This window comes from Haemaphysalis longicornis, unplaced genomic scaffold (genome assembly GCF_048455015.1).
Source record: "Haemaphysalis longicornis isolate Haplotype H1 unplaced genomic scaffold, Haemaphysalis longicornis Haplotype H1 scaffold_41, whole genome shotgun sequence".
In the NCBI taxonomy this organism is placed as follows: Eukaryota; Metazoa; Arthropoda; class Arachnida; order Ixodida; family Ixodidae; genus Haemaphysalis; species Haemaphysalis longicornis.
The window spans coordinates 2,068,947-2,083,478 of NW_027526365.1; the positions used below are offsets into that span (position 1 = coordinate 2,068,947).

Sequence of the window (14,532 nt, forward strand, 5' to 3'; positions counted from 1 at the left end):
GTGGGAGGGAGATTGGAATGGCTCTCATTATTTGAGGCGGTTTTTTCGAAATCTGACAAATCCAGAAACCGAAACTAAATCCGATAAAACTGCCGTGACAAGAAAAACTCGGAAACTTTCCCCTAAAAAAGAAGTGGCGACAAAATAGTTGATATAACGATCTGAAAAACGTGTACGCAGATCGTAGTTCGTATCGAATATGAGCCAGATCCTGCTATTTTACAGATCAAAATGAGTCAAATCCATTTGCCCAATGCGGGTTTCCTTTTGCCTTAACTGTTCAGACTGGTTCGTTGTTGTTTCCGGGAGTTTCGTTGTTTTTGTTTTTCGGAGCTGGGTTATTATGAATTCAGACGGCAATTAGGAAATACGGAAGAAGTAAACGCAATGTAACTGAGAGATGTCCAACAATTTCATTCCGTCTCATCCTTCTCTACAAAATAACTGTGGTTATATTTATTTTTGCTCGTATATTTACCATTTTAGTACTTAACTAAATAGCCACCGCTTACAAGCCCTCGCAAATCCCCCACCCCTCTAAGATTGCGGATCACTTCATTAAGGTGGAAAAAAATATATGAGCAGCCTTTTTGCGAAACGTTTTGGAAATTCATGGCAAAGCAATGAAGAGCATGCCTACTTCACGGGTGCCTTAAGGTGCGCCCAAGAAAATTATCGAAGTTTGAGAACTCGAAACGAGCTGCTATGGGTACCAAGAGGACTCAGCTCGTTAAAGATCCTCAGGTGGACAAAATTAATCCGGAGCCCTCCACTACGGCGCGCCTCATCACCTGCGTTGCGTCGGCGGGTTAAACCCTACAATCAATCAATCAATCAATCAATCAATCAATCAATCAATCAATCAGAGGACCCAGCTGCTCTCCATGTATAGTTCGACTGTTCTTGATGACCTATTTCATATTTTTAATGGCTTTGCCACAAAAACTCAAGCACCTTGCTTGAAAGGGAATTTAAATATTGTTTCACAAGAATGCCGCATCACGTTGAGTGTCGCAATTCAATATGAACCAAACCCAAACTTATCACCCTAATATTGCTCAAATTCCCGGCATAATTTTTAAGTGTGGCCATAAACCTGCCCTGGCTGACACGTAAAATCTATCATGTAATAGGTTTGATGGTGTTGCATCTACACCCAGTAGCAAACCTCCGCCTGTTTCTCAAAGTCGCGTCAGGTGGATCAGGCTCATTTCGAAAAAAAACGCCTCATTTGGTTCAGCCGTTTGAGTCTTTTTTTTTTCGAAATGAGTCACATCAATTAAAACAGAATTTGAGATAAAAGCGACAGTTTGTTGCCAGGCCTAAATACAACGTTGCATTATATGATATGTTTTACATTTTAAGTAGGGGAGCTTCACCGCAACAAGACATTAAAAATTTGCCATGGATTTGACCATCATTAGGATGATAACTTTGGGGTGTGGCTCGTTTTGAATTGAAACACTCAATTTTATGGGGGATTATTATGAAAACTTTATTGAAATTGACTATCAAGAATGGTACGTTGCATTTTTGGCGGAAAAACTAGTAAGCGTATACAACATGGCTTCAAGAACACTTGAACTATACATGTAGAGCGTGCGAGTCTTCTTGACACCAAACGCAGCTCTGTGAATTCTTCAGCAGCATAATTTTATGCGGCACGACAGAAACTCACGACGTAAGCAAGCTCTTCATTGTCTTTCCCTGAATTTCCAAAACGCTTGAGAAGACCAATCATATCTTCTTCCTCCTCTTCACCTAATGAAGTGGATCGTACCCTCGGAGTGATGGGAGGGATTGACCAGGACTTGTAAGCGGAGGCTATTTAGTTCAATAAATGGTAACTATAGGAGTAAAGCAAGAACAAAAAACAAAAATAACCGATTTACTCCTAGGGTGGGGGAATTTCTTTCACTCTACTGTTCACTTTCTCGTCGACGTCTGGAACAGATATTTCTCCGATCTATAAACTGCCATCCGAATTCATAATAAACCAGCTCCTAGAAGCAAAAAAACTTCGCAAGACCCACAAAACAGCGTGAACAGCCATGCCAAAACCAAGCTCCCATGGGGCAAATGAATTTGCTTATTTTGATCCGTGCTACAGGAAGATCTGGATCATTATCGATAAGAGGTACGGTCTGCGTACACGTTTGCCGCGCGTCACCTGACCTAGTTCGTTGCAACCTGTATCCTAGGGGAAAGCTGCTAAGTTTTTCGTGTCACTACAGTTTTATCTGACTTGGCTCCGGTTTGTGGATTGGGCTCATTTAAGAAAAGAACTCATTTGTTTATCGCACTGATAATATTGTCGGATCATGCATCTCAGTACCATTATATTTTGCAAAGCAAAAACCCCTGCTTTCATTGTGAAACTTTCGCCGATGCTACACGAGGGCGCCCGCATCCTGTTTCGTTAAGGGAGTGCTGTTTGTGTCTTAGGGAGCCTCTCCAGTATGGGTGCACTTATGGAGTTTAGCCTTACTGGAATCAGAGTGTTAATATGACCAGGCAGTAATCTACAACTGCTATAAAAATAACAATGCTCAGCAGATGCAGCATCTCGCTTTTGGAGAGGCGGAGGGGTGGTTGAGTCACTTCGTCACACTGTAACAATACTATATCATGCAGCGGGGTGCCTATAGACAGTATCGCCAAGATGACAACCAAAGCAGCACCCAGAAACTATTTTAGCAGCTGATTTTTATACACCACGTGCACCACAGAGAAGGCTGACCAACTGCACCCCTCGACTGTTTTGGCCAGCAGGGTTTCCGGAGGAGAACAAGAAGATTGCTGACCAACACAGACAAAGTGTCCAGTAAACACAATTTCCTCACACAAACAAAATTAAACAGCTCGTGCAGAGTCCATCGCACCAATGCCAGCACGTGTTGAGTGTGCACGCGAAACTTTTTGGTGTGGCAGCCCTTCTGATTCCCTAGCTTGCCGCTGAAGCCACTGGACGCCGCATCCTGTGGTCAAATAGCTGTGCCGTCATACACCACGCATCCAGCACACACCAATACAATGGTTATAGCATTTTTGGCGAGAAAGATTGCGTGTTTTGTTAACCTGGCTTTGGCGAACGGTTTTTGTGGACGCCATGTGCGCGCGTCTACTCCGCCAACCTGGACAAGTGAGTGATGCCTTGAGGTTAAAATATTTCTGGTGGATGCGTAGTAATTCGGCGTTCTCCTCAACTGAGCGCATCGAATGCGACGTGCACTCTGGGGGCATAGAGAGACTAGGGATAGCCGCAAGGACGGTGGGTACTGACAGCGGCGATGAGCACGTAGGGGTGCACGCCAGCGATGCGCGAGCCGGCGACCAGGGCGACGGGGCCCTTGAGCCTGATCCAGGCCAGCACCAGGACCTCGCGGGCGCTCAGCTGGTAGCCCGTGCAGCGGAGCACCGGGAACAGCACCACTACCGTGATCACCCTGCGGGGGAAGGGAACAACGTGACCCGGGGAACATCGCGTTGGGAATATTGAAAGAATGGCAAGAAACGGCAGCCGCGGCAAAGCGTCTCGCTACGTCGGCAGGCTCCGCCAGCCACAAGGCAGCAGCCCTGTCGATCTACCGTCAGTGTTCGTTCATGTGCGAAGGCACGCCTGCCGAACCTCGGCACGGTTTCTGGCATTCGTTTTTCTCCTGTCTGGCTTTATTCCTTTTTGTCAAGCCGATTTTAACTCACTGTAAACCTAGCCTCGCGACAGCCAGCGCTCCTGTTCACAGCACGCATGGCAAGGTGTACACTACATAATCAGAGAACTACTCAACTGCTATCACTGGTAGCACGGTTCATACTTGTTGAAATTCGCATGCGGAAACGAAACAATGGGCTCATTTGAAGGCATACAAGAGAACATAATTTTTTTAATTTAAAACAATTCAAGGCCGTTCTAGCCTTCAAATGGGGTTGACAGGCGGAGATGTAAAGCCGTGGCCGCTTATAGTAACGGCGGTCACAATGACCTTGGGGTCGCTGTGATACGAACTGACCGGCATACTGACAACTGCACACACGTTATTGGATAATGTCGAATCGATGAACGAAAGCCCCTGGGTTATCGGTTCAGCCGGATCGGAGTGGTATCGCAAGCCAAATGCCGCGACCAAGAAACGCGTAAACCACTCCCTTTTCGGCCCCGACACATCCCCATAAAAATAAATCGGTTATGAGGTGTGACGCGCCGACGCTGCGCAGGTGATGAGGCGTGCCGTAGTGGACGTCGTTTGATTAATTTTCATCTGGGGATCTTTAACGAGCGCCGAAATCTCGAACACACGGGCGTTTTTGTTTTGCGCCTCCATCAGAATAGCGGCCACCGCGTCCTTGGGCTCAGCAGCACAACGTCTTACAAATTGGCACCCACATACAAATCACCTACAGCGACTTCAGGGCTACTGTCATCGAAGCTGACCCCCAGTCCGAGGAATTCCGAAGTGTACTGAACGTGATATCATTATGTAGATTCGCATGCCTGAGGCGCGTTTCTTCCGCACCGCGTTCTCAAAAGGCTCCGTTCTCTTTCAGCTTCTGACGACTTGCTTCGTCATCAGCTTCCTCCCTATGCTTTTGAATCGCCTTGGTTTGCCTCCTATGCGTTGCGCTGCTGCCCGTTCCCTTTCGATTTTGCTGGTTGTGGGACGCGCCTCGCACTTCGTTGGCACGTGCAGCTGCGGGAGTTTCAGGAGGGCAACCGAAGAAACCAACGCCTCCACGTGAAGGCCTCACTGCGTAAAACAGCTTGCGCCTCAAAGACCTGTGAATAAATTTGCCTTTGGCGGAAGTCGTCCTGAGGTCACGGCATCAAAAAATCCGTGGAAAACCTGCCGAAAACTGATCAACTGAAAAAACACCGTGTAGGTTTCTAATAAAAAATTTTGAAAACCGTAAAACTCGCTTACAAAAATTATTTTATGCGGCTCTTTTCTGGCCGCTCCTGCAGCATTACTTATGGCCAGTTTCTCCGTTTTGGCAGTTATGACGAGTGGCGTTTTAAGCTGCTCAACTGATAACCGTAGCCAATAGACGATGCAGACAATTTTCGCGTTAACTTAACCCTGCACGGCCATAGCATCCAAACTCCGTCCAGTATCGAAGTACTGGGGCATTACTTCCAACAAGATAACACAGGATATACAACAACCAAGCAGATATATAAGCGGACCACGAACCGATTTTTTCCTGCTGCACCTTCGCCGGCGCATACGGAAGTTGAAATTTTATGCAGCCGAGAACACGTAAAAAATTCTCCAAAAAGTAAAAAAAAAATAGCTGTATTGGCATCAGACATCGAAAATTGTAGGTGGGCACGATAGGTGGCCACCTACAAAGTACCTGTACAAACTAGTTATATTCTTCTACATTTTCTATTGTTTCCTTACCTATGCTGGAGGACGCATTCAGCGTGTCTATTTTTATTACTTTCGATTTATTCATGTTTATGTTTAGCCCCAGGGCGACATTTTCTGATTGGAGTCCTTCAATCATTTTTGTGCGATAGCTCTATTACGCCACATGTTTCAAGGTCATTCATGGCGTCGCAATAACCACCAGCCGCCGCCGCACTTGCTGCACCTTTCTTATCGCTTCGTTTTCTCGGAGCTTCGCTGCTGCGGTACCACGTGACTGGGCGAGCGTGAACCAGCTGCATCCCATGCGCGTTATCGGCCAGCAGCGGCGGACGACCTGCGCTTGCGTTTCAGGGCAAGTGAACTACGGGACCAGGTGAAGATTCAGCGATCGATTTATGAGAACACTGCGCTGAACGAAGACTAGAGAAACACCCCGAAAACAATGCTTTTCCGGCTGCTTTGCCGGCGCATGGTTTTTCCTCCTCGCCATCGACGGTGCGCTGGCAGGGCAGTGTGTGCGCCCCCTACAGCGTGAGCGAAAGGGTGACGCCAGTCCTCCAGTAGAGATAACTAGACGGCAGGTTTCCAAATATCAAGCAACGGCAAAGTTGCACGAAACACTGTGCGTATTCTTCGCTGTCACTCGTGATTTGCTCCGTTTGGAAGTGTTAGCCTCATACTTTTCAGTTGCTCTGCAGACTCACTCAACAAGACTATGTTGTCTGCAAATTTCTAATGGCTGAAGTATTCCCCGTTTATCCGTAAACGCTTCTTCAATACACCCTCCACACACGCCGTCATCAGTTTTGGTAAGAAGGTATCTCCCTGGCGCACTCCCTTTCGGATCGGGAACTTTTCGCTTTGCTGGTGCAAGATTTTCCTTACCGTGCAAATTTCATATATGTCGTCAAGGAGTCTTACGTAGGTCTGCTTTATTCATTGGTCCTTAAATGCTTCCAACACTGCCGCAGTGTCTTTGAATCAAACGCTTTTTGATAGTGTATGCGGTCAGCCACATTTACTCGCATAATCAAACAATGAAAATGCTTAAAACCATTTTGAAACCCTTACTAGATGACCTTTACAAGACCCTTATAAAACCCTTACAAGATAAGCCGTAAGCAAACCTATTGTGCCTCCAATACAGTGCGGGTCAAACTGTGAGGTAATGCAATGCATTACAATATACCGACGCACGCACGTCTCGGCTTGCAAAGTTGAAATATTCTTTTCTCTGGGGCCTATAATAGGAAAAGAAATCACTGGAAGTAATCAAAGGACTCAATGCCTTGTCTTTGCCATGCTATGCACCGCTTCCAATGTGGTGTTATCAAATGACTTGTGACGCTGCCTGCGTATTCGTCTGGCCAGCTGCTGGTGCGTAGAACACGCAGCTGCTGCACAGTTTGCCAGCGCAGGTTCTTGTGCCCACCTGTTGCCGATGAGAAAGATGCAGAACAAGCAGGGCATGAAGGTGAACCGCCAGCTGCGCACATGCACCAGGTCCCGGCCGATGCGAAGCGATGCCATGAACACCAGCACCACAGCAAGCACGTACCGGTACGCGCTCCAGAACCTGCGCAGAATAAAGCAGAAAGACTAACTCGGTACTCACCAAGTTCTGTGGCTGTCATTCCCAGAGTATACAATACCGATGCTAATGTGGCCACTTCTATGAATGTTAACATGTATTGTTGATATTTGACACACGAGGGGGCATTCTACAATAGCCGCTCGTTCCGACTCACAAGCCGACAGGGAAGTAATAAGGGAGGCATGCCTTTCAATTTCAAGGCTGTTTTCTCTTTCTCGCTCAAATGCACCTAGTAAACAGGAGGACCACAATGAGCTAATCCTCATCTACCCAGGAAAGAAAGAACAGCTGCCCGCTTTAGTCCTCCGTTCAATAATTTGAGCTATATATACAGTAGCCGACTTTGTTTTTTTTTTTTTTTGACTCCCAAAATTCCGACTTGCTGGATATTTTGGACTTTCCTGAGGAACCGGCAGTTTTCCTATAGGAATAATGACCCCCGGATTTTTCGGTCTGCTTTTTTATTCTATTTTTCGTTTCCCTTCCGGTCCGAAAAATAGGTCAGCTACTGTATATTCTCGTGTAGTCGCGCACGGCCACATTTTCTTGTAGTCACAAAACTGCACTGTGCTCCGTAATAACGCTGAAGAAAACCCCAAACTTCGAAGAAACAGTTAACAAGTTTCGTGCACAGTAGGATGTCAGTGAAGCCGCATTCGCGGCCCGAGGACTACACGTACGCCTCTTGAACCGCAATCTTTTCCAAAGACATTCCATCAGGTCGACAACATTGTCCATCAATTTCAGACACTCTAGTAAAGTAACTAACTACTTCCATACGGATTGTCGAACGTAATTGTCGAAAGAAATACTACAATTCAAAACAAAAGGAAAAATAAATAGGCGCACGCTCCCTGTTAAACGCAATATAGCATAGCCAAGCGCGGCCAATCACTAGCATCAAAATAAACGAAGCGGAAGGCATGGTTCACAGCAACTCTCTCCCCCCCACTAAAACTCCATCTACCTAGTACTGATTAAAACAGTTCTCAAAAAACAAAAATTCACCAATCTAGCGTAGCGTATGGCTTTACGCGTACCACGTGGACGAGCGCCGGCTCGCGCTTCCTTTTTACCATCCACGTCAGAAAAATTTCCCCAATACGTAATTGACCTCTGTAGGAGCACCGAATACTGTCTTAGAAATTTTAGCTGATACCGTGACGTCGGATTCGGGTCGAAACCCACACGCTATTCTTTTGAATGGTTCTCGGCGTCGAAGGTTGTAGCGTCCAGTATCGACCAACTGGCGGGCCTCCTCCACATGACGCATCTATCTTTGCACGCCAGGGTTAAGGTCGCCTCTTTGTACGGCAGCATGTACTCGAACATCGTCGTCAGCGTTCTTCCATAGACAACCTGCGCGTAGTTTACTAGACATGTATCGTACGCGCTTATGACGCAATATCCTTTTTCTCATGTCTTTTTCTCAACGTAGTCGTACATAGCATATCCGCAATAGTGTTGAGATGTTCTGATTAATGCCTTCGTTTGGGAATGACGCGCCGTGCTCCTTCGGTGATCAGTGTTGATGTAGCTAAAATGAGGTTGTAAGTCAGCAGTGGAGCTTTCTCTTCTCTGAGCATGTCTAGGCGTTACGTGAGCAACGGAGACAGACTGTTTTTATTGCTGCGTTCTGTATTTATTAAAGAAAGCTCCGGCAGATGTTTAAGTCGATACATTTCACTTTAGTGTACTAATAGGAATACTTGCGTGGTTGCGTTGCGACCTCGAGGGTGGCAGAGGCATGAGCGAGCGAGCGAAGCAACTTTATTAAAAAAATCACGCATCTCCACGAAGTGAATCATGACAAGTGGGCCAAGCACTGGGGGTTGTTCTTACCATAAATCACGCGTGGTATTGCCCACTCGCGCATGTAAATGAGTGACAACGCGTGTGTACAGTGTATACAATTCCAATAAAATCCAATTCGATACAATACAATACAATACAATACAATACAATACAACACAATACAATACAATACAATCCAGTCCAGTCCAGTCCAGTCCAGTCCAGTCCAATCCAATTCAATTCAATCCAATCCAATCCAATGCTCCTCGCGCATGCGCAACACTGTACACGGACGTCAAGCCCCGGACAAAGCGAGGTCCTAAGGTGCTTCGCCGCTGTAATGCCTGCAGAACGATTAGCCATCCCATGGAAGGAAGGCGTCACCGTGTCGCGGCCATGACGTCTTCCCGGCTGTTGGCACCTCTACTCCGGCCGCGGCCTGACTACTGCCTTTGGTCGACTGCGCCTGCCCCTGTTTTGGGGTGGCAGCCTCCCCCCGGTTTCGCTCGGGCGTTGCCTTTCGAGGGCCGCCGAGATCTGCTGGACGGCCTGGGCTTGGACCTCTTGATCGTAGCAACGCGTTGCGGCCTCGAGCCGCGGCGGGATCGTTGTCATCGTTGTAGCTTTGTGCGGGTTCTTGGCACAGTCCCGAAGGATGTAAGCCGCAGTGGCTCTCTCCTTTCGGCCCACACAACACAGGCCACTTACAATAAACAGGCGGACACATGTGCTTAATCAGCACAGGGGTGAGTAACGACCCTGTCTGTAGTTATCAATATATCACCGCTTCCTCACGGGTCAAGACCGGATGAGGTGGCGGCACAGTCCCCTAAAAAATACGCAACTAATTGTAATTCTTTGAAGGTGAGATATCGAAAACGCGAAAAAAAATACAGGCTGGTTAGCCTAGTGTCAGTTCTGTAAAAATAATTTAAAATAGTCACATTCAATTGAATAAGTGGCATGCTGAGTTTCCTACAGTCGAAGAAGCGAACAGGCTTTAGTAAAGGTTTTTCGGAAATAGATGATATTCATGCAAAAACCAATTAACTGAAAAATCTGCTGAATTCATTTGATAGTTTTAACCACTTTTATGCATTGTAAGAAAAAAACGCTTGGAATGTTCAATCATGGCAAAGAGAACACCAACGTAGCACTTTTCGAGGATGTATAGAAGAAGTGCATGAGTGATGATGATGATGGTTGGATGTTTATGGCGCAAGGCCAGCTAGGGCAAAGAGCGCCAAAACAATGGTATGTATGACGAATGAAGATATCAACTCTAAAATAGATAAATAAAATTAAAATCCGTAAAAAACATGGGAATGGCTGGTTTAATATGCCAGGGTGTGATAGTGCATGGCATGAAATTAGGTGCAAGAACTACGCGTGATAGAAAATGAGGTGTAAAAATTTGATTTCATTTAAAAACTTAAAAGTTCGCTGTAGAGGAAACATGGGATCCTCCGCTGAGTAAAGTGGGATGTGTTGCCTGTATAGTTGTGGGAAATGTTTGCGTCTTGTTGTGTGGAGTGCTTTGCATGTAATTAGAATCTGAATTACGGATAGGCCCTCCCCACACCTGTTAGAAAAGGGTCTTGGAGATCCAGTGAGCAGATGGGAGTGTGTCGTATGTGTGTGGCCTATCCGCAATCTAGCTAGGGCAACTTCGATGAATCTGCTCGGTGAATTATTAATGTATCGTCCTAAGTGTGATTTTACTAAGTGTAACTTGTTGTCTGTCTGTTTACTCCAGTCGGCTTGCCATGTTTTGCGAAGGTGCTGTCTTATGTGTGGCTTCAGGTCGGTATAGGGTATTGTTATGTCCACTGTATTTGTAATGCAGCAGCGGCGGCCATTCGATCCGCGGTCTTGTTCCCCGCGATTTGCGCTGGCCTGGAGCCCATCCCAGGACTATTTGAACATTTTTTCAATATGCACACATTATGGCACTAAGAACTAGATTAACAATGTGGTTTTTTGTGGGTCTGTGTGACGATAATGCACGCACAATGCTCAAAAAGTTTGTAAAGATGACTGACTTAGTTATTTGATTTTTAAGAGTGTACTGTACCATCAATAAAATGCCGTATGCTTCTGCTGAGTAGATAGTGGTGTGTACGCTCATGGTTCTGCAAGAATTATAGTTAGGACCAGGAGCGTCACACAAAGTTTTCGAGGCATCACTAAAAAACTCAGCACATTTATATTTATCCTGCAGCGACAAGAAGTGCCGCAGAATCGCAGTTTTCGAAACGTTGTTTTTATCTATTTTCATAAATGCTAAATCACATGATACAGGCTGAAGTTGCCATGGTGGTAAAATGTCAGTAATTGATGATGTGTACAAGTCTAAAAAGGAGATGGTGAGAGCCGATGCCTCCTCTCTCACTCTGTGCGAAAAAGGCAGAGAAACGGATGGGCGATTTACAAAACGTTTCGACAGGGGTGTATCTTTAGGGCGAGGCCTAAATGGGTGACTTCTTTATTGATGAGATCTTAAAAGCGTATAGCAAATCCATGTATATTCGTTGATGTTCTAGGCACCATTTGTTGCATTCCACGTATAGGATCTGCGCTGGGCTTGTACGGAAAGCCCCCGAGGCAAGGCGAAGCCCTGCGTGCGGCACTAGATCAAGCATGCATCTTCTGTGCTGTTTTCCTGGCCGACCCGTGCACAACACTGCCATAGTCCATCCGAGACCCCACCAAGGCAGAATAGACACGCAGGAGAGGATCTTTGTCTGCACCATAGCACTGGTGTGACAGCACCTTCAGGATGTTCATAATTTTTAAGCATTTCAGTTTAGAATGTTTTAGGTGTGGAATGAATGTGAGATTTTTATCAAGCATAACACCTAAAAACTTGTGCTCCTCTTTTACGGGAATGAAGTCACCATGCAATTTTAGCTCAGGGCTGGGGCAGATTCCGCGCCTCTTGGAAAATACGACACAGGTACTCTTAAGAGGATTAACTTTAAATCTATTTTTATCTGTCCAGACAGCAAGTTTGGTGACCCCAAATGGAACTTGTCGTTCACATTTAGGCATATTACAAGATTTAAACGAGACTTGCACATCATCCGCGTAAACTGAACAAGAGATTGATCGTGGCAACGCCTTTCGAAGCGAATTCATCTTTACTACAAACACCGTGCAGCTCAAGACACCACCTTGAGGAACAGGAATCTCCTGCACATGAACGTGTGACAGTGCTGACCCAACTCTGAGGCGGAATGTCCTTTCAGACCTGTAACTCGCAAAAGTGTTTAACATGTTCCCATACACACCGAATGACTTCAGGTAGCTGAGGATCCCATAACGCCAAGCGGTGTCATACGCCTTCTCGAGGTCAAAAAACACTGTGACGCAAAACTTCTTATGGACGAAGGAATCCTTAATATACATTTCAAGGGCCACGGGTTGATGAGTCATGGATTGCCCCTCCCTAAAGCCTGCCTGGCAGCTCTCCAGAAGACCATTGTACTCAAGAAAGTACATGTCTCCTGTTTATCATCTTGTTGAGAAGCTTGCACAGGCAGCTCGTCAGGGCGATGGGACGGTAACTTGAGGGGGAGAACGGGTCCTTTCCCTTCTTCAAGAAAGCCATGGATATGGCGTCCCTTCATGACCTTGGAATCTGCCCCGAAAGTCATATTTGTTGTATAGGTGGATGAGTGATAAAAGAGTGTCTGCGTGTAGGTGTTGTATCATTGTATACGTGGATCCGCAGCGGTGGCCCAGTGGCTAAGGCATTGTGCTGTTGAGCACGAGGACGCGGGTTCGATTCCCGGCTGCGGCGGCCGCTTTTCTAATTGAGGCGAAAAGCAAAAACGCCCGTGTGTTCGAGATTTCGGCGCACGTTGAAGATCCCCAGGTGGTCAAAATTAATCCGGAGCCCTCCACTACGTCGCGCCTCATCGCCTGCGTTGCGTCGGCGCGTTAAACCCTACAATCAAATCAATCATTGTATACGTGATGTTGTCTGGGCCAGGAGCTGAGGGTTTACGCGTGCTCAGAGCAGCCCTCAGCTTATGTAGTGAAAACAAGGAGTTGTAAGAATTCTGATTTGTTGTCGCGTAGGGACTTCTTTTCACAAGAGGCTTTAAGTTACAGGAAAGTGTTTGCGTAGTGGGCAGAGCTGGACACGTGTTGAAAGTGTTGTGCAAGTGTGTTAGCCTGATCTTCGAGTGTGTTCCCTGTTGTGCTGACCAAGGCAAGGCTATGTGTTTGTTGTCCATTAAGTTTACGTAATCGTGTCGATACCTTGCGTGTGTTCGTGCATGAATTTATGGGTTTTATGAAGGAGCGCCAACTATCTCGTTTCGCCTCACGGCGCACACGGTTTCCCTAATCCTTTGCCCTTTTGAAAGAAATTAAGTTAGCTGACGTGGTGTACCTACGAAGCACACCTCACGCCTTGTCCTGGGCCTGTCGCGCTCGCCTGCAGTCCTCATTCCACCATGGCCTTCTCGGGATGCGCGCAGCACCGGAGACCTGGGGAATGGCCTTTCCGGCGGCGTGGAGGGTGTGTGCCGTGAGTATTTGGGTAGCTTCTTTAATGCGTAGGTGTGTTATGGATGTGTGGTGTAGTTTGGATGTTTCTGTAAATGTACTCCAGTTCGCTCTAGCTTCATTGAACCTGTTAGGGGAAGGTGAGCTGTTCGGGCCTTTGCCTACGTATGTTAATGTAATTGAGAAGTGGTCACTACCATATGGATTAGTGGCAACATCCCACTCAAGAGATGCAAAAAGTACTGAAGAGCCAATAGCCAAGTCGAGGTGTGAATAAGTGTTGTATCCTACATTATGGTATGTGGGCTTCTTTTTATTGAATAGGCATGCTCCTTAAGATAGGTATTTTTCGATGAGGTGACCTCGGGCATCCGTGCGAGCAGAGCCGCCAAGAGAGTTATGTGCGTTGAAGACGCCTAAGAGAACATGCTCCTTAAGATAGGTATTTTTCGATGAGGCGACCTCGGGCATCCGTGCGAGCTGAGCCGCCAAGAGAGTTATGTGCGTTGAGGTCGCCTAAGAGAATGAAAGTTGCGGGTAGCTGATCTACAAGGCCCTCGAAATCCGAGCTCGATAGCTGGAAACCAGGAAAGATGTAAACGGAGCATAGTGTTATTTGCCCATTGAAAATTATGGTACGAATGGCAACAGCCTCGAGGACGGTCTGTAATTGGATAGTGTGACACGCCAAGGACTTTCGGCCAATGATGGCCACACACCCTGAAGATGTACCACCACCATCCCTATCCTTCCTAAATACCAAAAAATAGCAAATTTCTAACTACCAAATTCCTAATACCAACTTCAAAACATTTGTATGCTTGTAATTTAAATGTGTTTCTTGTAGACACAGGACACTTGGATTATTGGAGTGCAGTATCTCGTACACATCGGCAAGATTTTTAAGAAGGCCTCTACAGTTTCATGGAATTATGTTTTCTCTTCCCATTATTTAGTGCGAGAGCTACTGGAGTATGTATATTTATGCGTCGTCTTTCGGGGCTGCGACTCTCGCCTTTTTGGGCTTGTCGGGAGGCTTTGGCGTCGGGACACGTTCCTTGCGGTGCAGCGCAGATAAGAACTGTCCGACATCCATTTCGTCCTCGGATGTCCAAGGAGTGCCGGAGTTATCAGGCCCCTTGGACCGCGCACCCTTTTGGGCGCGCTTTGCCTGGCCCGCAACCGCCGAGGGCTTCAAGAACGCCTCAGATGGCGCAGGCGGTGCGGCGGGATTGGGAGCTGCCGTGGGGGCCTCCGTCT

At 46.7% G+C, this 14,532-nt stretch overlaps 1 protein-coding gene across 1 annotated transcript in view; it reads right to left on the reverse strand.

Annotated features, from left to right (window-relative positions):
- Nucleotides 1-14,532, reverse strand: part of LOC144137601 (sperm-specific sodium:proton exchanger-like) — a 95,468-nt gene that overhangs the window by 43,457 nt on the left and 37,479 nt on the right. The window contains exons 7-8 of the mRNA XM_077669535.1: nt 6,802-6,945; nt 3,284-3,446 (exon numbers count right to left, since the gene is read on the reverse strand). Of these exons, the coding sequence (XP_077525661.1) occupies nt 3,284-3,446; nt 6,802-6,945 (307 nt within the window). The remainder of the gene's footprint in view (nt 1-3,283; nt 3,447-6,801; nt 6,946-14,532) is intronic.